The 21,757-nt window shown below is 48.1% G+C and overlaps 2 protein-coding genes and 1 long non-coding RNA gene across 5 annotated transcripts; 2 read left to right on the forward strand and 1 right to left on the reverse strand.

Annotated features, from left to right (window-relative positions):
• The first annotated feature begins 1,031 nt into the window (after positions 1–1,031).
• On the forward strand, positions 1,032–4,024 carry HOXA13 (homeobox A13). The gene is made up of 2 exons (XM_062622767.1): positions 1,032–1,804; positions 2,397–4,024. The coding sequence occupies exons 1-2, from the start codon at positions 1,132–1,134 to the stop codon at positions 2,639–2,641; spliced, it is 918 nt and encodes a 305-aa protein (XP_062478751.1). The 5' UTR covers positions 1,032–1,131; the 3' UTR covers positions 2,642–4,024.
• Positions 4,025–8,928: 4,904 nt separating this feature from the next.
• Positions 8,929–20,525, reverse strand: LOC134165711 (uncharacterized). Its single transcript, XR_009965622.1, has 2 exons — positions 20,112–20,525; positions 8,929–9,059 (listed from the first exon to the last, which is right to left on the reverse strand). It is a non-coding gene; the product is annotated as an uncharacterized LOC134165711 (long non-coding RNA).
• On the forward strand, positions 9,668–21,186 carry HOXA11 (homeobox A11). 3 transcript variants are annotated; one of them, XM_062622758.1, is made up of 3 exons: positions 9,668–9,780; positions 17,609–18,152; positions 19,606–21,186. In XM_062622758.1, exons 2-3 carry the CDS (start codon positions 17,627–17,629, stop codon positions 19,836–19,838), a joined length of 759 nt encoding a protein of 252 aa, XP_062478742.1. In that variant the 5' UTR covers positions 9,668–9,780; positions 17,609–17,626; the 3' UTR covers positions 19,839–21,186. The 3 variants fall into 3 exon arrangements, with proteins under 3 accessions (XP_062478742.1, XP_062478743.1, XP_062478741.1); XM_062622759.1 differs by lacking the exon at positions 9,668–9,780 and adding an exon at positions 16,943–17,488; XM_062622757.1 differs by lacking the exon at positions 9,668–9,780 and having other exon boundaries at positions 16,943–18,152.
• Positions 21,187–21,757: the final 571 nt, after the last annotated feature.

Consider the following 21,757-nt stretch of genomic DNA (forward strand, 5'->3'; position numbering starts at 1 on the left):
GGGAAAGCAATTGTAAGTTTGTGGGTTTGTTTGGGATTTGTTTTTTTTTTTTTTAGCTTTCGCCTGCAGAGAGGTAGGAGCTTGAAAAAGAATAATTTTCAGCCAATAAACCATATTTTTCCCAGCACGAAAAAGCGCCGTGGGACTGTGTGCGCACTGTACAAGCCTACATGGTATTTTATAGCCAAGAAAGATTCAAGACGAATTGTAGGCCCCGGGTTTTATTATTACAGCAACGAATAATACAGCAGAGTGGCGATGGAGATCCAGTTAACCCTCCCGCTCCCCGAGCGCGTCCTAAAGGATAATAATACATAAATTCGTGATTTCCTGATCTGTTCCTCTTATCTGACTTCTGAGGCTTTGTGGCAAGAGGAGCGAGATGGGTCTTGGGCTTTCGACGGGCGGGAAGGAAGGAGGAAAACACCCGGAAAGGACCCTGAGGCTCTGTTTCCAGAGCCTTATCTGTCCCGGCATGCGGCCCGGGGAACGGCCCGGGAGCCCGTCAGCCATCTCCGGGCAGAGGCACCGGTTCAGGCCGGGGAGGTCGGAGGGGTGCGGCTCGGCCCCCTTCCCGGTATATGAGGGGAGGACTCCGGGGCTCCCGCGGCCCTCGGGGCGGGGATAAGCTGCGCGGGGGAGAAATCCGGCGGGGTGCCGGGGTAGCCCCGCACCTTCAGGAGAGTGCCGCAGGCAACAACGGGGCCAAAATGCTCACTCTTCGGTGGCGAGGGGAGAGAGCGAGGGAGGGTGGGAGGGCCGGAGGGAGGAAGGAGGAAGAAGGGAGGGAGAGGGCTGACGGGCGGTCCCCCCCCACCTCTCCTCCCCCCGCCGCACCCGCGCCCCGCGCTGCAGCAGGACCTCGCCGTGCCCGCCCCCCTGCCCGTGCCCGCGCCCCCGTGCCGGGACCCGGCCCTGCGCTGTTATGGCGTTATTTAATTATCTCCACTTTATTCCTTCAGATGTTTATCAGCTGCTTTGCATATCACGTGGGGGAGCGCGGCCCAATGAGGGCCGGCCTGGCGCGACACTGGCGCGTCAGCCTTGGTCAAGTCCCGCAGATTCAGTATCTCTTTTTTCAGTCTTTGGGGCTTTTAAAAAAGAGCCACTAGTCTCAATGCGGAGCGGGCTATGACAGCCTCCGTGCTCCTCCACCCCCGCTGGATCGAGCCCGTCATGTTCCTCTACGACAACAGCCTGGATGAGATCAATAAGAACATGGACGGGTTTCACGCCGGCAGCAACTTCGCGGCGGCGGCGGCGGCCAACCCCTGCCGCAACCTGATGGCTCACCCCGCGCCCCTGGCCGCCCCCAGCTCCGCTGCCTACACCTCCAGCGAGGCCCCCGCCGCCGGCATGGCTGAGCCCGCTGTCAAGCAGTGCAGCCCCTGCTCGGCCGCCGTGCAGAGCTCCTCTGGCGCCGCGCTACCCTACGGCTACTTCGGCAGCGGCTACTACCCCTGCCGCATGACCCACCACAACGCCATCAAATCCTGCGCCCAGCCCGCCTCCACTTTCGCCGACAAGTACATGGACACTTCGGTCTCCGGCGAGGAGTTCACGTCGCGGGCCAAGGAGTTCGCCTTCTACCAGGGCTACGCCGCCGGGCCCTACCAGCCGGTGCCCGGCTATTTGGATATGCCTGTGGTGCCCGCCATCGGCGGCCCCGGCGAGCCGCGCCACGACCCCCTGCTCCCCATGGACAGCTATCAGCCTTGGGCCATCACCAATGGGTGGAATGGGCAAGTGTACTGCCCCAAGGAGCAGACCCAGCCGCCTCACCTCTGGAAATCCACCCTCCCGGGTAATACACCTGCATGGCTCCCCTGCAACTTCCACCCCCCTTCTCTTCTTCCCCCACTCACTCCTCCCGGGTATTCCGCCGGCGGGGCTCCAGGATTATCCCCGGGCTGACCCTTCCCCGCCCCTCCCGCTATCCGCGGCCCCATCTCGCACATGCCTCGGCTCCGCTGGAGAGGCCCCGGTGCCGCCCCCTGCCCCCCACAGGCTCACGGCGCATCCCGCCTAGCCCGCCCGGCCCTGCTGCCGGCACCGGGAGAGGAAACAGCTGAAAAGGGCCGCAGAGAGGGCTGCGGTACTATTTCCCGTAAGTGCCGGAGCACGCAGCCTAGGGCAATGGCTGCAGCCCCGCGCGGTTCTCCCTCGAGTCTGTGGCCGTGACTGTCTGTCTGACAGCAGCGAGCCCTCCCGTGCCTGAAAGCTGCCTGCGGCGGCCAGGCAGCGGAAACCCCGGAGGCTAAGCCGAGCTTTAGCAGCCGGGCTGGAGCGGGACAGGCAGGGACTGCGCTGTAACTCTCAGCCCTGCACCTCTTGTAGATGTACTAAGCGGTTCGAGCTGTTTTCTAACGCTTCCCTCCGTGGTTTTTCTATTCCAGACGTCGTTTCGCATCCCTCGGACGCGAACTCGTACAGACGTGGGAGAAAGAAACGAGTGCCTTACACAAAGGTCCAGTTAAAAGAACTCGAAAGGGAATACGCTACAAATAAATTCATAACCAAAGACAAACGGAGGAGGATATCTGCGACTACAAATCTATCAGAGAGACAGGTCACAATCTGGTTCCAAAACAGAAGAGTCAAAGAGAAAAAAGTGATCAACAAATTGAAGACCACCAGTTAATGGATTAAAAATGGAGAAGCAGCAACTCAAAAGTTTCAGAACATTTTTTTTCGTGTTCAGATTAAAATAATTATTAATAATAATTAAACAGAGAAAAGACAATGAACCTCTTATTTCAGAACAAGAAATCTGTATCTTTGGAATTATAGCTTCTTTTTTTTTTTCCTTACTTTTGCTTTTTTTTTTTTTTTTAATATTGCTGTTGCAAAAATGGCTAAACCTGACAGTTCTCCTGAAATCCCAAGCAGCCAGCCAGTATCACTGACAGACTGGAAAGCCCATCCGCCCAGCACCGAGAGATACACTTGCAGTTAAGACACGCTTTTCTGAGAAACTTGTAAGTATTTCTACGACCTTATTATTTGAGAAGACTCTTCGTGGCCACAATGCAAGAGGTGATTAACGTGAGGATGTCGATGTGGACACATAATTTGGTTTTCTTCCATTGCAATCCAAACTCTATGTTGAATGACTGCTCAGGTAAACCATAGTGGGGAAAAAAAAACCCAAACAATTACTGTAAGATTTTAAACAATGCATTTAATGTCAAAAAATAATAATAAACTTCGAAGGTACTGAATAAGGATTTCAGAGACATCAGTAATGAAGGAAGCTCTATGGAGGATCTATCTTGATAGCAAATTCTAAAACATCGTGAAGTAGTGGGGATAGGAAGGAAAACATTTGCTTGGAGATGTCTTTCGGTTTTAATTTTTATTTTCAACAGATGATTTCTTGTCATCTGAACTGTTTTTTTGTTGTTGTTTATTTTTCTCCTGGAGACCGTACAATCCATATCTTTTTAAGGACTATGCCTATTATAAACCTTAAATAATCTTCAAGAATTCATACTCTAAGTCCCTGGAAAATTTTTAATGTTTGACTCTGGGTGGATACAAAACCAGTGAACATTGGCATTTCTTTACAGTAGGAAAAAACCAAACCCTTCCTAGAAAAAAAATCCAAGAACTTTTAACTGAAATGCATTTTTTCCCAGAAGTATTTTGATTTATATAATCTATATTTTGATCTATAAGTAATTAGTCGTTTCTCCTTGTTTATTATCTGTTATGAGGCCGCAGTAGAAGGTTTAGGGATTCTTTTTACAGCACCTTTTAATCCAATCAGTTATTTCAACCAGCACATTATTTTGTTTTTATTCACTATAAGAAGCTATCTTGTAAATAAAAAAAAATCAGCGCACTGTGAAAATGTACTTGTGCACCCTTTTTTTTTTTTTTTTTATATTTCTACTGAAAAATGAAAACCCAAGACGTGTAGACAGGTATAGTAGTATTAATACTGTTAATAAAATAGTCACTGTAATAAACCCTGACAGAAATACTCTTTATTTTTCCATACCTACATGCATTTCATCAGAAAAAAAAAATATATATATAATGTATCTGTCTTAATATTGTAATACCGTTGTCTTCCATTACATAGCTTATGTGTATATGGTGGGCTCTTTTTTTCTGGATGGTGTTTATCTGAGGACTGGCATGCCTCATAAGCAGCGTTCCTAAACTGTGAATATTTCAGTAATGTTGAGCAGTGGTTTTGCAGAGGGCTGGGGGCCGGGGGGAGGAAGTGCAGGATGATACCCGCGCAGAGCTGCAACCCTGGCCGGGAAATGGAGGCCAGTGGCCGGCCCTTGGGACAAGGGAAGCTGCCCAGCCCAGCGTTGCCTCGTCGGGAAGGTGGGGGGGGGGGGGGGGAGTTGCTGCATGGCGATGACAGGACGGGCAAGGCCTGAAACCTTGACCTTGAGGAAAAAACAGCCGATTTGTGACCTTGACTTTTGACAGCTACCCGCGCCGGAGGGATCTGCGGGCCGACAGCGCCACCTCGTGGCCGCCGCCGTGCTGCGCCCTCACCTGACCGCGCCCGCGCAGCATCTTCCCTGCCGGCGGGCGCGCACACTTGTGGGACCCGCATATCCCTCTGCGTAGAATACGCCTGAGCCTGCAAGGCAGAGCACGGAGCAAGTTCTGCTTTGCTCTCTCTTTCTAGTGGTGGCAGGACACCGATGAGCCCTAGCCAGGCGTGAGAATCGGCGTTCAGCCAGTACCCGGCGAGGGGATGAAGGTGCAGGGCGAGGAGCCGCCGGTGTCCGGCCGGTGCTGTGAGTGGCGGGAGAGCTCGGTCGGGCACAAAGAGATGTTTGCTTTCGCCGCCCGTCTCCTGCGGTGGTCTGCAGCTCTAATTAGAGCTACTGGGGGACCTTTACGGTGCATTTAGAGGGTATCAGATACCGCGCTCTCTGAGTGCTTCTAGCTTTACATTTGTGAAATTCAAAAGGAGCCACCTCGACAGGGATCAGCTCCAAGCGCTTTCTGCCCCTCAGATCTGGCTGTAACGCGTTCGTGCAATAACTTACGTGAAAAGTACCTGCGGGAGCGGGATCTGTTTTCCAGGAGGCTGGCGTGTCGGGGCTTTGCGCTCCATGAGTGCGGGTTTTTAACTTTCCTGCCGTGTGCCTTTCGGGGTGCGCAGAGACTGCGGAGTGCTGTGGTTTTTCAAGCCGTGAAAACCCGCGGCTGCGGAGCGTGGGAATGTCGGCTGCATCGCTTCAGAGGCCGGACAGGAATATTCTGGGCAAGATTTCCCCCATCCCGCTCAGAAAGTAGGAGGGAAGAGATATAGAAATGGCAGCTGGTTTCCAGGCCGTGCAGTTGAGCTGTGGCTTGGGGTGACCCCGTGTCCCTCTAGGATGGCGGGGAACAGCCCTTTATAACGAGGACTGTGACTGCCGGCGGCCTGGAACAGTGGTCAAAGACCCACGGACACATCACCCGAGAGGGCAACATCCCATGCCTATGAGGTAGGGGCTTGGGATGCACACGGGCCAGGGGACCCGCGTGGGACCCGCCTCGCCCTCGGGGAGCCAGCAGCATCCATGACTCTCGTGGCCTGGGGCTTTCACAGGGGCTGAGGGAGGCAGCAAGCGCCGCGCTGGGTTTGGGGTTACTGAAGCCGCCCGCAGCCTCTCTTCCCGGCTGCACCCTGCGCGGGGTCAGGGGCTGTGGACTGGCTCTTCTGGCCGATCTCGCACCGGCTGTACCTGACGCCCGCCGGCAGATATCCGCCCGTTGTACTGGCTGCACGCACCGGACAGCCGCCTTTCCTCCGCCTCTTTGCAACTCTCTCTCCTGAAGGAGCTCAATTGCCTGGAGAAAGCCACTTGTGAATTACACTTGTTCTCTCTCCGAGTGAATAATTCTATTTATTCCGCTATATTTCGCAACCTGTATAATTATTGCATGAGACACGCCGCAAATTACATGTACTGCAGGTCGGAGATGGGGGAGATAGGCAGGATTCGAATCCTTCGTATCTTAGGCAGGATCTTCTATTTTCACACCATGCCCCAGAGCGATATAATTCAAGGGCTCCTTGAAAGAAACCCACAACGAGAATATGGCCGACACTAGTAAAATAAAAGGGGTTTGGGTTTTGCTGTGTTTTTTTTTCCTTTAATGGTAACTTTTAATCGGACCTAGCGTTTAAAAATTGTTTTCACACTGAACTACCTACCGTTCAAATCTGCTAAACATTTCTAGACTAACCGTGGATTAGCGAATTTAAATTCCCACTACTGTTCAAATAGCTCTGCCGCATATATATTTCACAGGGTAAAAACGGGAGCGTTTGACTCGCGATTGCTGGCAGGAGTAAGGTAACATTTTGGATCGCACCCCTGCTACCATGTAAGTCAGCGTCGAGGCTCTCGCAGGCTTCAACCGGAGGAGCAGGTCATATTTCCCGGCCCTGCAACAGAGAGTCCCCGCGGAGAAGAGGGATCGGGCTGGCTGCGGAGCTCCCCATCCCGCCGGGGTGTCTCCCTCGGTCAACCGGGCGTGTGGCGGCTCTTCTCAGGAGGCTCCACGCTAGGTCCGGCGGTGCCAGCGGCTCCTCTCGTACCTGCTGCCACCTCTTCGGGCCCGACTCGAGGCCGAGCTCGAAAAATGTCCCATGTGAGGGCGAGTGGCTTGTTCAAGTGAGTAAAGGCCGGGAACTCCGGGAACCCAAGATGAGGGGACTGCAGGGAGCGGCGGTGCCCGGCGGAACCCTCTGCTACGCGGATACGAGTGTATGAGGTTTTATGAGCAGCGAAAGATTCCTTGTGTGGGTCTTGCGTGGCCTGCCTGCCCTCGCACCGGTTTCACCGCATGTCGGGCAATCCACGGCTGCACACCGCGCCCCCATCCCTTCGTCCCTCGGCCGGGTCGGTGTGGTCTCGGAGCGTGGGGGAGAGCGTGTGTGTGTGTGTGTGTGGGGGGGGTGTTCGTGTTATTTATTGCCTTCGTTTACCGTCCAAAAGCTGTTGGCACATACATTTTCAAGTACAAATTACTGTTGTATTGCATAGTCCCCTCTCACCAATCTGCCGCCAGAGTCCTAAAATACATCCCTAATATGTTTTGCAAGCAAATATATCACCAACGAAAATAATTAAACAGTGTGATACATTACCTCACGAAGCCCGTCCCTGCACGCAGTTCGGGCAGAATTATTATTATATTCCCCGTGTTACCGAGAATATTTAAATGGGGGTGGTGAACTTACTGTGCCTGGCTCACTGTGCAGAGTTATATGTGCGAGGAGGTTTACTTGAAGACATTAAAAAAAAAAAATAAATAAATAAAAATGCCGGAAGAAGGATTTGAAAAGAAAGCAAACACAAAATTAAAAAACAAAGCGTTCATAACCCAAAGTAGGGTCTCTATTTTCTCAGCTCTCCTGAAATTAAAATATTCAGTATATTAGGTATAATATTTAAGTGGGTGTGCCGAGGGACGCAAGGACAGAGGAGAAAAATTATTACTGCATATTGGGTTTATTTATTGAAACAGTAATGACTGAGCGGTATTTCGCCGTGTAAAATGCAAAACATAAATGAAGACAAAAAAAAAGATTAGTTCAGTTTCACTTCAAGTAATTCTTGTGGGATTCGGCGATGTCTACTTTGATTCCCAGTGTCTGAGCATGTTAGTTTAAAAACACCTAATTCTGGGCGCCCTTGGTCCTTCAGATTTGGAATTCCCATGGTCAGACAGTGGCCTTTACTGCTCTGAGGCGGGCGGGCGGGTACAGCAAATGTTTTGTATTTTTTCCCACCAAGAGAATAAGCCGGTATTTAATCTACTCCGCCTCGAGCTCTTGGCAGTGGCGAAGGCGGTTTGCTATGGGAAATAAAGCTTGACAGGAGCATATTTCTGAAAAGAATAAGTAGAACTGCAAAGCTGTATCTTTTTCTGCCTCCTTTTTGCTCGGAAAGGCTCCTGCTTAAAAACCCTCGGTAGGCGAGATGGCCTCAGCAGCAAACAGAAAAAAAATATGGTGCTCAATATCGACATGCTCAGGAAAGAAAATAGCCCATAGCTTCCAGAGCAGCGCCCTGATTTTGTATGCCTCTGAACGAACGGGTAAGCATCTCGGCCTTTAGCCTATACATTAGTTATTTCAAAAATAAAAAAAAATGGTTATGGCTTAAATAAACCCCCATTCCTGATGCATTTCAGCATTCTCCGTGGGCAGCGTTAGCAATAAAATCAAGACAGCGTTTAATAAAAAAAAAATATTGGCAGGCGCTAAAAGGCCGCTTGTTGCCATTCATAACTTGGAGATGTGTTTTAATGCACTTTAATGATGATTTGAAGAGATGGCCTTGCGCCTTCTCGGCCGCTAAAGGAGTCTAAAATGGGGGGGGGGGGCGAGACAGAGGTTGGCTTTTCCTCGTGGGGCGGCAGAGACGTAGGGCGGTGGGGGCCGGGCTGATGCGCCCCTACCGCGGGTGTTTTAACCACGCCGGGAGCCCTTCCCTGGCCCCCCTGGCCCCCTCCTCCTTGAACGTAGTTGATTCATGACCAAGGGTACAAAATGCAAACGTTCATTAAGTCTTTCTTCCCTTCCTCCTCCCTCTATCCTCCCTCCCGCCTCCGCACCCCCTTCCAAAAAAAAAAAAAGGGAAAAAAAAGGAAAAAGATTTTTTTCTCTTTTTTTTTCGCCTCCAATGAACAGCTTTAGCATGGCGTGCTGAAAGGCAGAAGCTTTGCCCTTTCCTAGATCTGAACTGTGATTAAACATCCCTGAAGAGAGCATCTCTCTTCCTCCCACCGCTTCCCCCCCCCCTCCCTCCCCTCCCTGTAGCGTAGAGGAAAGCGCCCTCTTCTACGTAGGAAAGGTCAAGTCCTACAGCGCACAACCCACGGTCATTACTGTACGGTGACCCGGGGTGTACTGGGGAGGAACGGCCGGGTGTCCCGTGATCAAAAACACTGGGACTTTATTTTTCTTTTTCTTTCCTTTTTTTTTTTTTTTTTTTTCCCTCCTCCTCGTACGATGGGAATCCGTGGAATTAGACAGCATTCTAGCCTCCTGCAATCACCTTGTGTGCAAATCGTCATCGGAAATCCTAGGGAACCAGGAGAAACAGAGAGGAGAAAAACAAATAGCAGTAATAATACTAATTATACCAGCAGTAATCGTCATTAGTCTGTGATATTGCTGCGTTTTGCCTGAAGCTGGCAGGAAGGACGATGTGCCCTAGTGGCTAGATTTCTCTTCGTCGAAAGACAGACCAACAACAACTAGAACAAAAAAATTATATAAAACCACAAATCAACAGCAACCAAGTCACTGAGAGATCGTGAAGGAGTGCTTTGTGACCGGGTATATTTAATCTGTAAAGGAGAAAAGCCAAATAATAAGCAATCTATCCTCATTGATCTGGAGGTCTACAGCCCAGCGCAGGATCCTAGCTGTCAGTCTCCGTGGGGATATATTTTTGCACAGGCGAGAGTCTTCTGGATGGTGGGGTAAGATTTTCATGCTCTTCCTGGAAGCGGCCGAATGTTTCTCCTCTCCCCTTGGCTCGGTGGTGAATTAAGCAAACAAGCCAACACCAAACACCCACCCGGTCCTCCCGCAAAGCCCCTTGCGTGACTGGAGCAAGGTCATTTGAAAGGCTTCTCTGGAGGGTTTCCCAGGCCCCGTCTCTCCCCCCAGTCCACCCCTTTACCTCCCCACCACGCTCCCTTTCTCCCACGGTGTAGGAGGCCGAAGTGCTGCTTCTGCGGGGACGTGGTTGAAGAAGGCTGCTTGGGCTAAGAGAGCCGAAGAGCCCGCTGAGAAAAGTAAGATTGCTTTTCCTAGCTTGGATGCTGGCTCCACCTTTCTCAGATGTGCTGCTTCCCATTCTAGCATAGGTAGAACGTAAAGAAGGCTCCTGGCAGGAAAGTGAACCAGAAGAAGCTGGGGTCAGAGCCCAAGATGTGGGCAGACTTGTAGATAAGAGCTGCTGTTTGCTTAGCTTTGTGCTGCCCCGGGGTGTCTTGAAGATTTGGGTCTGGTTGCGTGGAAATGCGGCTCCTGGGTTTTAATCCCGGTTGGTTTATTGACATGTGTTTGCCTCTGAAATTATTTTTACCGTTCTAGAGATGGGGAGGAGGGTGGACGGCTATGTGTGGAAGAAAGCAGGAGAAGCATGTTGAACCCGTCTGCTTTTCGCCGTTGTCTATGTGTATCTGGCGAGGAAAATGCCAGCCAGGAGATATAACCTGCCAGTTTAAATTAATCAGAACTTCATCGTGATCGCTTTGATTTAAACGCACCAAGCAAAGTGCTTTCATTTATTCCTGACTGCATAAATCGGCCTCTCTAGTCAGCCTGGGAGAGGAGCAATGGAAGAGCAGGGTGTTTTAAGTCTGGTTTTAGCATTCGAGATGCCCTCGGGTAGGCATAAAAGATAATGGATTTTAATACAAAGTAATCCTGAATGGGCATTGTCTCAAGTTAGTGGCTGGTTTATGTTTAAATACGAGAAGGTTTGTAAAGTGAAAATACCGTGCTGCGAACACTTAGCAGGAAAGTAAAACCGAAAGAGAAAGGAGTGACCAACACACTGAGCCCGGTCTGGTTAGGGGGTTTGACTGAATTCCCCCGGCCTCTACAGTGAGGACCTGTCGCGTTGATGTGCCCCGATTTCTGTAAGGAGTGACATTAGTATCAGCCTTTGTTGGAAAGTCGGGAAAGGGGAAATAAATGAGACCGTGAGCAGGTTTCCACCCCGGCATAGGAAAAAGCAGCTATATTAGTCTTAGAGGGAGTGCTATTTTTATGGTATCTTTGGATGACATAGGAGAGAATGGAGAAGAAGGGCTCCTTATAGAGCTGGCTGAGCTATATGGAGGCATGAGATCACATCCTCAGCTGCAGTGAGGATTTTAAGCTCGTGTTAGACAAATAGCTTCCTATAAAGGTTACACAAATACAGGTACCTTCATTGCAATGGAATTCTGAGAGTCCATCAAAATATGAAGTTGGGGCTTTGAAGTCGTTGATTTGACAGCCCCAGTATAGTGATACTTCCTGTACCCGCCCCCTAAAACAATCCTTGATGAAGAAATGCCTTTACTTCGGTGGGTTTCACGATATGTGAATAAGGTTCCCCTATAAAGTTAGCGGTATGGTACAGTAAAATCTGATGTGTTTCTTGGCGAGTTGGGCAAAATAAAAAAACAAACAAACAAACAAAAAAAACTTTATAAATCATTGTTAAAATTCAATGTGGATTAGAGAGAACCCAATATCCTATAAAATTCAATTTAGCTTAGAATCCAAGTCGATTGCTTTGACTTGAATTTCTGTGCAAAGTGTGGGTCTTGGCATCGCAGGAACAGTCTATCTATGACAAGCTTGTCTTGGCATTGAGACATTTCACTTTGTGTAGCTTTCTGCTCTTAATCGAGAGGGCGCATTATATATCTCGTAACTCTGGTGTGATGTTTGCATCGTGAATTTGTAGGGGGGGAAAAATGCTCGTTTATCCGAGGCAACGCAGTAGAATTTTTTTCCCCTCTCACTGAATATATTTCCTGGATTAACAAATCTAAGGTCAAGTTCAAGGCACCAGTTGTAGCAATACTTTTAAATCTAAATGGACATGGGAATGTTTTGGCGGCCTTTTTTTTTTTTCCCCCCCTAAGGTAGAGGGTAAAGCAGCATGCCGGGCTGCGGGCGAACTTTGCTTGGGAGCATCGCTTGAGATGTGGCTGTCCGTAGGGCTAACCGCGTCGTTTAATAGCACTGCACTTTCGAGGGATTTCTGGGGATGTTCCCTAAACCATTTTGATGAATTCCACATAAAGATACATCGGCACGAAAGGGGACTGCTGCCTGCTTCCTACAAACGGCGCTAAAGACTTGGGGTTTGTGTGTCTGGGTGGGAGTCGCTGTGAAGTGCCTGCTTTGCTGTACCGGCGGATTATAACCAGGGAAATTTGCTTTCGCGCTCGTTTTAAGCCCGCCGCTTGGTCTAGACACCCCTCTCCCGCAGCCTAGTTTTGCCGAAGTCTTTTGCACCTGTATGTGGATAGACTGTATGTGTGTGAAATGGATGACTGGATGTGAGTATTCGTGTGTCGGGAAAGTCTCGCAGACAATTCAACGGGAAAAAAAAAAAAAAAAGAAAAAAAAAGAGGCATTTATGGTAGCACCGTCAGTCAACCAATTTCTGATATACTTTGCCGTCTGAGAAAATATCTCCTCATAACCCCCTTATCGCCAAAACTGCATTCTCTTTCACGACCAAGCTACTAAATATAAAATATTCCCGATATAAAACAAACCGAATTTTAGAGGGGTTCAACTCCCAGGAGTGTGGGCAGGCAGGGCTAGAAGACCCGGGGAGGGGAGGGGGGGCGGGAGAGGGCGCTGAGAAAGACTCCCCGCGCTTGGGAAGGCGCCGGGAGTCTGTCACAACAGCCAATTTGGCTGCAAAAGGGCAGGAAAATAGTAGTCGAAAAAGGGAATTTATCCCTCTGGAAGAAGCTTCGTGTCTTGAAAGAAAGAAAAAAAAAAAAAGAGCCCTCGGTATTTTGGCTTGCTGCAGCTGTCGGAATCAGGGTCTGCCTTTAGATAGAGCCCTCGAATGTACAAGGGATGCAAAACAGCCGGGTTGGTCGCCAGCGATGGGTAGATCTCTATAGGTCTGCAGCCGTCTAATCCTAATAGGCAAACTAAACGTGAGGGCTGGGAAGAGGTAAAACGCAGCCACCCTCAGAAGCTTTTCCATCTCAGCGACTTAAAAAGACACAGAAGGCGATGGAGGAAAGGATTTCGGAATCGACACTAAATATCAACCTAAAATATTCTCCTGCCAGATGAGCGCAGCCTTTTGAGATGTTCAAGCCTCTGAAATAATATAACGCGATTAAATACAACAAAAAGAGTCAGAATAACCTTGACTTGAATTGTGTGTGTCCGCCCTTTCTCTTTAGACGTATTTTGCAGTTCTCTAGAAAAATCACAACCGTACAGATTCAGGTTTTGGAAGATAAATATTGTATCCCATACTACAGCACGGGGCTTTCATCTCGCCGATTAAAAATATTAGCTATTATTTGAATTATTATAAACATTTTAGCTAACTATTGAAACACACTCCTATTGCAGTGTTACGGGAACATATTTAGTTAAAAAATAAAAAGAAAAATAAAACCAAAGACTATGTATAGCTTCTTTCCATACCGGACAAAAAGGCAAACAGAAAAGAAGAAACAACAGTAAAGCAATTCCAAGCCCTAAACGTTTAAAACCCAAACTAAGCACTTTTTTTTTTTTTTTTTCCCTGAAGCTGCATTCCTGGTCAATTTTGCGAAGAATTATCGCCTTATGGCCTTATTTTCATTGGGAAAGTTGGGAGCGGTTTGCGCTTTTCTCTGGCAATAAGGTTGCGAATTCCCTAATACTATTTTTTTCTAATAAGCCTTTTAGACTGTAATCAACCCCCAGGTTTACCGAACACTGTCCTAATTTCTGAGACATTTTATCCTGCTCGAGCCGGAACGCACCTCACCCTTCGTAGGCGAGAGGAGCAGCAGCGATTGAAGCCAGCCATCGTGTAATATTTTAATTGGTTACTCTTGAAGCAAATTCCTTTTAGCACAAGTCTCTCCTGTTAATTATAAGCACTCACACTATTGGCAAGGTAAATGGCCGGCTTCAATTTTTTTTTTTTTCCCCCAAGCAAAACCCTGTACAAAAAGACAACAATTTAGATACTTTAGAACTTGACCTCTTGGAGACTAGCGGTAGTAACATAAACAGTCCCCTTCGCACGCCATGTGTATATATAAAAGCTGGCTATCGAGGCGTCCTAGCTCTGTTTATATTCCTCCAAAGAAGAGATGTAGCTTTCTTCCTTTGCTTTGTTTAGTTTAGCTATGGGTAAATGTGCTCACAGTCACTCCACCTCTTGGCCACGCTTCTCCTTTGCAAAAACGTCCTGCAGCAGAGCTCCCAAATTCAGAGCGGTTTTACCCTCTCTAATCCGGCCGAAATACATGGGAAGGCGTAACGAATGCATTTTGCTTCTCCAAACGAAATGCCTGCCTTTGTTTATGTTGTTTTCAGTGAGGTTAGCGAGGGGAAGGCTCAGTTTTCCCTCTTCCTCAACGCTGAAGTCCCAATTACTGTATTAAAAGAGCAATTCAACATTAGACTAAATAATCAACATCCATAATTGTGCTGAACACAGCAACTTAACAGCAGGCTCCCTGCAATTACCCGCACATTCCGGGACTTTAAGCGTACATTATCTCTGTTTCACTTAACAGCAAATAAAGCAGAGAACAGCCTGTGCCTTGGGTATCTACTCACTCCTAGACAAGCTGCACCTCTTGCAGTCTTCCCCATCACCCTCCCAGTTTACTCTGCATGAGGAGCCCAAAAGCATTTTGGGGTCCCCTTACATTGCTAAAGGGCTTAGATAAATAAGCTGCTAGGTTTGGGAATTGTGGGGGGGGGATGGGGATGTGCGAGGGGATACACACACACAACTAGAGCGATGCAAAAGTAGGCATCAGGGCTGCATCTGTGCATGCTGTGCAAGCACACATATGCCCAGACACACGCTCACACCCCACACGCACACACACGCCTATTCGCAGTTGCATTCTCGCCCTTCTTGCCTTAATTTCCTTTTGTTTCCCAGAGGCAGCCCCGACCTCTGGCACGGCAGAGCCTCGCAAGGCGCCGCAGACCCGGCCGCCGAAAGGAGCGAGGAAGAGCCCCATACAAACCTGTGCCAGCTCCGCTCCCCACTTCTAGCCCAAGGGTCTGAAATTTATTGAAATGCAAGAAGGGAGGGGGGGAGGGGGGGGGCTGCAGTGAGCCCGAGGATGTGGCGTCCCGCGATTAAGCGCTGGGCAGCTCTGTCATGTCTGCTCTGACACAAGCTGAAGTTGACTGCCAAAGTGCTATAAAACCGCAGGTCAGTCTAGAACTGTTTTCGGTTCTCCTAGACGCGCCGTGTTCAATTATAGCCTTAAAAGCCCTAATACAAGTGCAAGAATTTGTTTGCCATCACACAGAGGCGGGGCGAGGCTCTGCAGTGGTGGTGCCTTTGTTATCTCAAAGTCACTGAAATCCTTATACATTCCTTTTTGTTGGAACGGATGGGTGTCCGAGTGTGAGCAGGGTGTGGGGAGAGAGTTTTCATCTACGGAATTGAAGGGTGGGGGGACACAGGGAAAAGAAACAGCACTCGGACACCAAAAGAGGGCTTCCGACCCCCCAATCCCACCCCACACCCCCATCCCCCTTCAGAAGCGGAAAGTATAACGTTAAGGAAAAAGCCAACCAGAGCTCTTGCACACACACTCCCCCACCCAAGTTGAAAAAAAAAAAAGGAAATAAAATAAAGAGAGGGAAAAAATAAAGAGGGAAACCCCAAACCCTTTTACAATCCTTAAACGACGCTGCAGTCTTCTGCTGGCAGTTTTGACTATGCGCAAGCTCTTTCCATCCACTTTCTAGCAAATATGTCAAGCTGGAAGATTAATTCATTAATTTCAAGTTCAGCTTGCAGACGTGCAGTAAGCGCAAGAAGTTCTTGCAGCAAACCAAAATAAAGAGTTCATTACAGGGATACGTCCAGAGAATTTGATTTGTGAACGGCAACCCTTGTAAAATAAGAAAAAGGCATATAAACATTAATGCTAATAAATTAGTTTATTCCACTGCAAAGTAATTACTTGATAATACTGAATTTACAGCTTGAATTCAAACGCAATAGTTAACTGTAATGTAGGGAAAATACATAATGAGAATATTTTCTCTGTGCACAACATGATTAGATTTGTTATTAAGTCAGTTACGATAAGCTAAGCAATAAATAAACAAATCGATGTTGACATTTAAATACCGAAGATCTCCAGAATTTACTGGAGAACTTTCTCCGGATATATAAATACTTCCACAACACTGCAGAGGAAGAGGGGGGAAAATCCAAATATTCCTTCCCTAACGTTTTCGTTTCCCTTCCATTAGCCTCCAAAGTCCACGGGGACATGGATCTTGAACTACATCTGATTTCCTAAGAGCACAGACTTCACAATAGCCTTTTGCCGTTCTGTTTTTCTATTTTGATGAAATCCAGCCGGAACCCAAATATTTCTTTTCTGAAATCGAGCATCAGAAGAGCAAAAAAATATTTTCTCCGAGAGCCTAGGGATGTCCATGCCTCAAAAGGTGCTGTATTCTTTGGCGTATTTCTATGTTTTCTTTGGCTCTGCTCATTCGGTGGGCTGTGCATTTTTATTGGCAGAGAAGTACTTTTTAGTCTCTGCCCTGTTCAATCCGCTTTCTATATCATCCCTTTCATGCAACAATAGTAAAAGTTTAACCACGATTTTAAAATAGGTCTCCCTGGGTCTCAGCCTTCAGCGACGGTACGAAGCAAAAAGGAAAGTATCTCGGTACGGCAAGTTTGTTCCTAGGGGTTAACAGTATGTCAAATAATTTTAACTAGGCTTCTGGCAATTAAACTCTACGTATTTGTCAAACTAGGGTAGCCCAATCTCCATTGATTTTCCAAGTATTTGGCGGCAGCGTTGAGGCGGAGAGATCAGCAAACACTCTTAGCTCCGTGGTCTGCAATTTAAAGGGCTTTCTGGAGTTGCGAAGGAGGCAAGGGACTGGGGGGGGGGGGGGGGGAACCTGCGTCCTGGGAACCCGACGTTGTTAACTACCTCCAGCAAAGCTTGACTGAAGCCGAGCGGGGTATTTGAGGTTAATATGTAAGTAAGGGAAGGAAGACACTAAGCGCTTCGGAAGTGAACATGAATGCAAGCATGTAATCTATTCACCATGAAAATCAGTACAGACTTGACCCTGGCACATTCTTCCTAGTTTCAAGAAAAACCCTGCGGGGCGAGGGCTTTTCTTTTTTTTTTTTTTTTTTTTTTTTTTGAGGTGTGATAACTCCAACCGAACTAAACCAAACGGGTAAAAAAAAAAATGGGGTGTGGGGAAATAAGCCCCCGGTCGGTTCCTTGAGGAGCGTTTCCTGCTCGGCAGCAGCTCTCCAGCAGGAGCCATGCCTGGATCTCTGCCGTGCCCTCCGCCCGGAGCCTGCCGTCCGTCCGGAGAACGCCCCAGCCCGCACACGGCCAGCGGGAAGGTCTCACCCTGCCCTGGTGAAACCGCTAAGGCTGTGCCCCAGCGCCAGCTGGCGGCTCGGTCCGAGCGGCCCGGTCCGGGACTTCGGCAGTGGCCCGGTGTGTCCGTGTCCCCCGGGGCTCCCCCCCCCGCGCTCGGCTCGCCCCTGGGCGCCGGCGACGAGCTGTTGCTTCCCCCCGCGCTGGCCACAAAGGGAGCGGGGCCCGGACCCGCCGCTCGTCAATGTCAACGTCGGGCCACGTGACCACACCTCCCTGCCGCCGCCGGGGAGAGCTTTCCACGTCAGCTTACGTCTCCCCATCTCTTACTTCACGGATCTGCTTCAAAGAGGCAGCTGCGTTAGAGAATCATGTTAAGCTCAGCTAATGCGGAGAAGCCGAGGTAGCCCTAATGATGGATTTTGATGAGCGTGTTCCTTGTTCCTCTAACATGTATTTGCCAAGTTGTACTTACTACGTCTCGGGTCCTGATTTTTCCAGCCTCCCTTCTTTTTTGCCCCAGACCCCGTCTTCTCGCCCTATGACATACTCCTACTCCTCCAACCTACCCCAGGTCCAACCTGTGAGAGAAGTTACCTTCAGGGAATATGCCATTGATCCCTCCAGTAAATGGCACCCCAGGAACAATCTGCCCCACTGCTACTCCGCAGAGGAGATCATGCACAGAGACTGCCTGCCTGCCACCAACACTGCTAGCATGGGCGAGATGTTCGGCAAAAACACAGCTAACGTCTACCACCCCAGCAGCAACGTCTCCTCCAATTTCTATAGCACAGTGGGCAGGAACGGGGTCCTGCCCCAGGCTTTCGACCAGTTTTTCGAGACGGCTTATGGCACGGCGGAAAACCTGGCCTCGGCGGACTACTCGGTAGACAAGAGTGGCGAGAAGGCGCCCGCGGCCGCCGGGGCGGCGGCGGCAACTTCAAGTTCGGAGGGCGGCTGCGGCAGGGCGGCGGCGGCGGCGAAGGAGAGGCAGAGGCGGCCGGAGAGCAGCAGCAGCCCGGAGTCATCTTCCGGCAACAATGAGGAGAAATCCGGCAGCTCCAGTACGTATAAAGGCAGCGCCCGAGCGCTTTTAGGAAAGGCAGCTTGAAATCTAGCGCACCGCCGCTGTTAAATTTTTATATGCTGTTTTATAAGCATATAAGGTTTATGAAGGGCCTTTAGATTTCCCCCAACAAAACTTTGTTATAAAAGGCGAGATCACGTGTTTAGTGCTGAAATTGGCCGTGAAATACCCACCGGGTAATGGATGCCTTAAAAAAAAATTCTCTCTCTTTACTTTTTTTTTTTTTTAATAATAATAAAGAAGAGCTCTGTGGTCAGCTCTCGAAAATATAATAACGTCCGTTCGGTGTCTGTAAATTCGGAAAAAAAAAAAAAAAAGAAAAGAGGAGATCCCGACTCCTTTGATATCAATGTAATCCAGTGATTTTATAAAAGCCATGTGTTGCACCAGAAGTCTAGTTAGGAGCTGAATTCAAAGCCTTAGCCGTTTTAACGATTGCACTAGAATAGCGTTTAACAGATAAAGTAGCCGCCTGAACTGCAGCAATATATTAAAAGAAACAAATTAACCTAAAGCTGGCCTTTTTGTCTAAAGGAAGCCATTTTACTAAAGCACTGTGGCAATTATGTGTTGCCTTCTGTCCAACAGTTTGTTACTTACAATTGTTATTCAATCTGTCAAAGTCTGATTTTTTTATGTGGGCTTCTTAAAAGGCAAAGCCAAGATATGGCTAGGGGGAAAAATACCTCGACAATGAACTGTACCAGAAAAGGAAGTTTTTAAACGGATAGGAGCTAGGTTTAACGTAAAGAGCTCCTGAACCCTGAAACCTTTTATATTCTGCTTAATGAACTTTAAAACCGTAATGACTAATCGAGAGGAGAATACCTCGATGTTGCGGAGAGCATGCTTCAAAATAGCCGGCTGGGGGAGAATGATGCGCCTTGGCCCTGGGCTCAGGGCTTTTTTCCCCTGCTGGGGATTAACCTAGGGAAGGAGGGCGAGATCCGAGCGGGTACAGGCTCAAAGAAGGCTGGGCGCGGGATCCCCCTGCCCGCTGCCGCCCTGCCAGCAGCAAGCAGCCAGGTGACGGCTGCTCCCTGGGCAGCTCCGTGTGCACGGCGCCCAGCGAAGTACTCTACAAAGGCTTCCCTCCAGGTCGTGAAACCCGCAGGAACCCCCCACCACCAGCCCTTCCTCCGGCCGCCCGCCTCACCGAGGCAGTGAGGCCGGATCCCTGCTACCCGCTGGGGCTTTCGCCCTGCCTGACACCTGGGGCAGAGGCTGATCCCGGCTTGTCCCGCTCCCTGGCTGCCACCACCGGCCAAGGCGTGGGGCTGGCGCCCAGCCCCGGACCTGCCACCGCCAGCCCTGGAGCGGGCAGAGCCCTTCTTTTCCCTGTTAACGTGTTTTTTTGGACTGTGCCCCCCCCCACCTCTCCTCAGCCCCCCGCCAGGTCTCAAATGCTTCTGCCTTTTTTCGCTCCACAGGTGGACAACGTACCCGTAAAAAGAGATGCCCATACACCAAATATCAGATTAGGGAGTTAGAAAGGGAATTCTTCTTCAGTGTCTACATAAACAAAGAGAAACGCCTCCAGCTCTCCCGAATGCTCAATCTGACCGACCGCCAAGTGAAAATATGGTTTCAAAATAGAAGAATGAAAGAAAAAAAAATTAACAGGGACCGATTACAATATTACTCAGCTAATCCACTACTTTAAAACTCATAGCATTTTTCAAGACGAGATTAAATTCAGATTTCGCCCTTGACAAGGTCAAGCCACGGGGTTACATGGAGGGAGGAGGTGTGTATCTGACGGGACTAGAAGAATCCAAGGTTTTACATACATGTAAATCTACTCTGGAACTTCAATGGTGATTTTACATATATCGATATATTTACATATCAACTGGAATCAATTTGATTTTGACACACATGGCACCCATTTTGGAGCGGGCACGTCACCTCTGGGGGCAAAATCCATACCTCTTACCTTTCCAGGCACTGCTACTCACCCTGCTACCGCTTTCGGGGGACACAGACCGGGGGACGGCATCCTTCTGTCCCCGGACTCGCCCATTCCCTGCCTTCCTTCTCCCCTGGGCGGCTGCGGACCAGGGTCTGGAGATTGCCAGGTCGAGCTCACCCACCTAGGACCACTGCAGAATACAAACTCTGAGAAAAAACCTTTTGTTCTTCCTTAGCAGAAAATATGTCTAAGTTAGAGGCAGTGCTCTACTGCCCGTGTGTTTGAAAGGAGAATTTGAGGGGACGCACACCCAACACAGAGAGAATTAAAGGGAGGGGGGGATGACATGCCTACACCTTCACAAGCCAACCGCGAGCAGTTGTAATGTGGATGTAGTGATGGTTCTAATAATGTTTCCTTTGGGGGTGTGGGGAGGAAAGGGCTAGGGGAAAGAAAGAGAACTAAATGAAAGACTTAATTATTTACTGAAAAAAAAAATATCAGGTATAAATTCGCCATATATCGTAAAGAAACAATCACTGAAAGAAGAAATTAGCAGATTTTTAGCTCTTGTATTATTTATGACAACTGACTATGCGTTGCCATCTTTTAGGAGACAAATCATATTTAAATACTAAAAATAAAAAGGGGGGAGGGGAGAGAAGTGTGAATTTAAGTGTTTTAAAAGAAACAACTCCATAAAGGAAACTAACCTTCTGGCTTCTGGCTCACAAACTTTCTTCAGGAAATACCTGTGGAGAACGACAGTTTAGCAAACACCACACAACACTAATTGAAACTTGGAGTTGTGCAATGCACTAACATTGGATCATTAAAATAACCCCATCGCATGTTCTTTTAAAAGTGACTAGTGAAGAGTTTAAACAGAAGCCAAACAATGTAAATATGGTAATTTTGTTGTTGTCTACTTTAAATGTCAAGAGCTCTACTTTGTAGCCCAGTCGACATATGCAAAGAATTGAGAGATGTTCGGACTTATTTTAAGTATATATAAATATATATATTTCCCTGCAGGAACCAAAGTGTAAAAGAAATAAAAAAAAAAGGAAAAAAAAAAAAACAAAAAAACCACACCCACCCAAGAAATAAAAAAACCCTGAAATTAAAAAAAAAAAAAGAAAATATATATTAAGAAAAAGGAAAATATTTAAAATTCTTCATCAGTTTACAAAGGATACTGTGTTCTATCGTTAAGGTAATTTGCTGTTGAGAGTATCTGAATGTATATTTCATACAGGAATGGTGTTTTACAAGACTTGTAAATAATAAAAGACGAACCCATGACCTATTTTGTTCGAATGCCTTTCTCCCCCTCCCGTTTTTTGTGTTGTTGTTCCTTTGGGGCTAAAGGGTTTGGGATTTCTTTACATGTGCAACAAAGTGGTGATAAGAATGTTTTTTGATTAATAAATTTACCAAATGGATGTAATTTCTTTGTCACGGTTCACGAAATGCAATATCTTGATATGACATCACTGTTTTAAAACATGTATCATCTATATGTATATACAGTTTTCTTTTAATATGCGAAGTATTTGGTTGCATGTATACAGTGGAACAGCGCACAAGGAAAATAAAAAAATGGAAACTTTATATTTTTACTCTGGTGTTAAGTTACTGCATGTTCTTTTATCTGATGTAACTCTGGG

The sequence above is a fragment of the Pezoporus occidentalis genome, unplaced genomic scaffold (genome assembly GCF_034315485.1).
Source record: "Pezoporus occidentalis ecotype Australia unplaced genomic scaffold, CSIRO_AGI_Poc_V1 ctg246, whole genome shotgun sequence".
Classification (NCBI taxonomy): domain Eukaryota; kingdom Metazoa; phylum Chordata; class Aves; order Psittaciformes; family Psittacidae; genus Pezoporus; species Pezoporus occidentalis.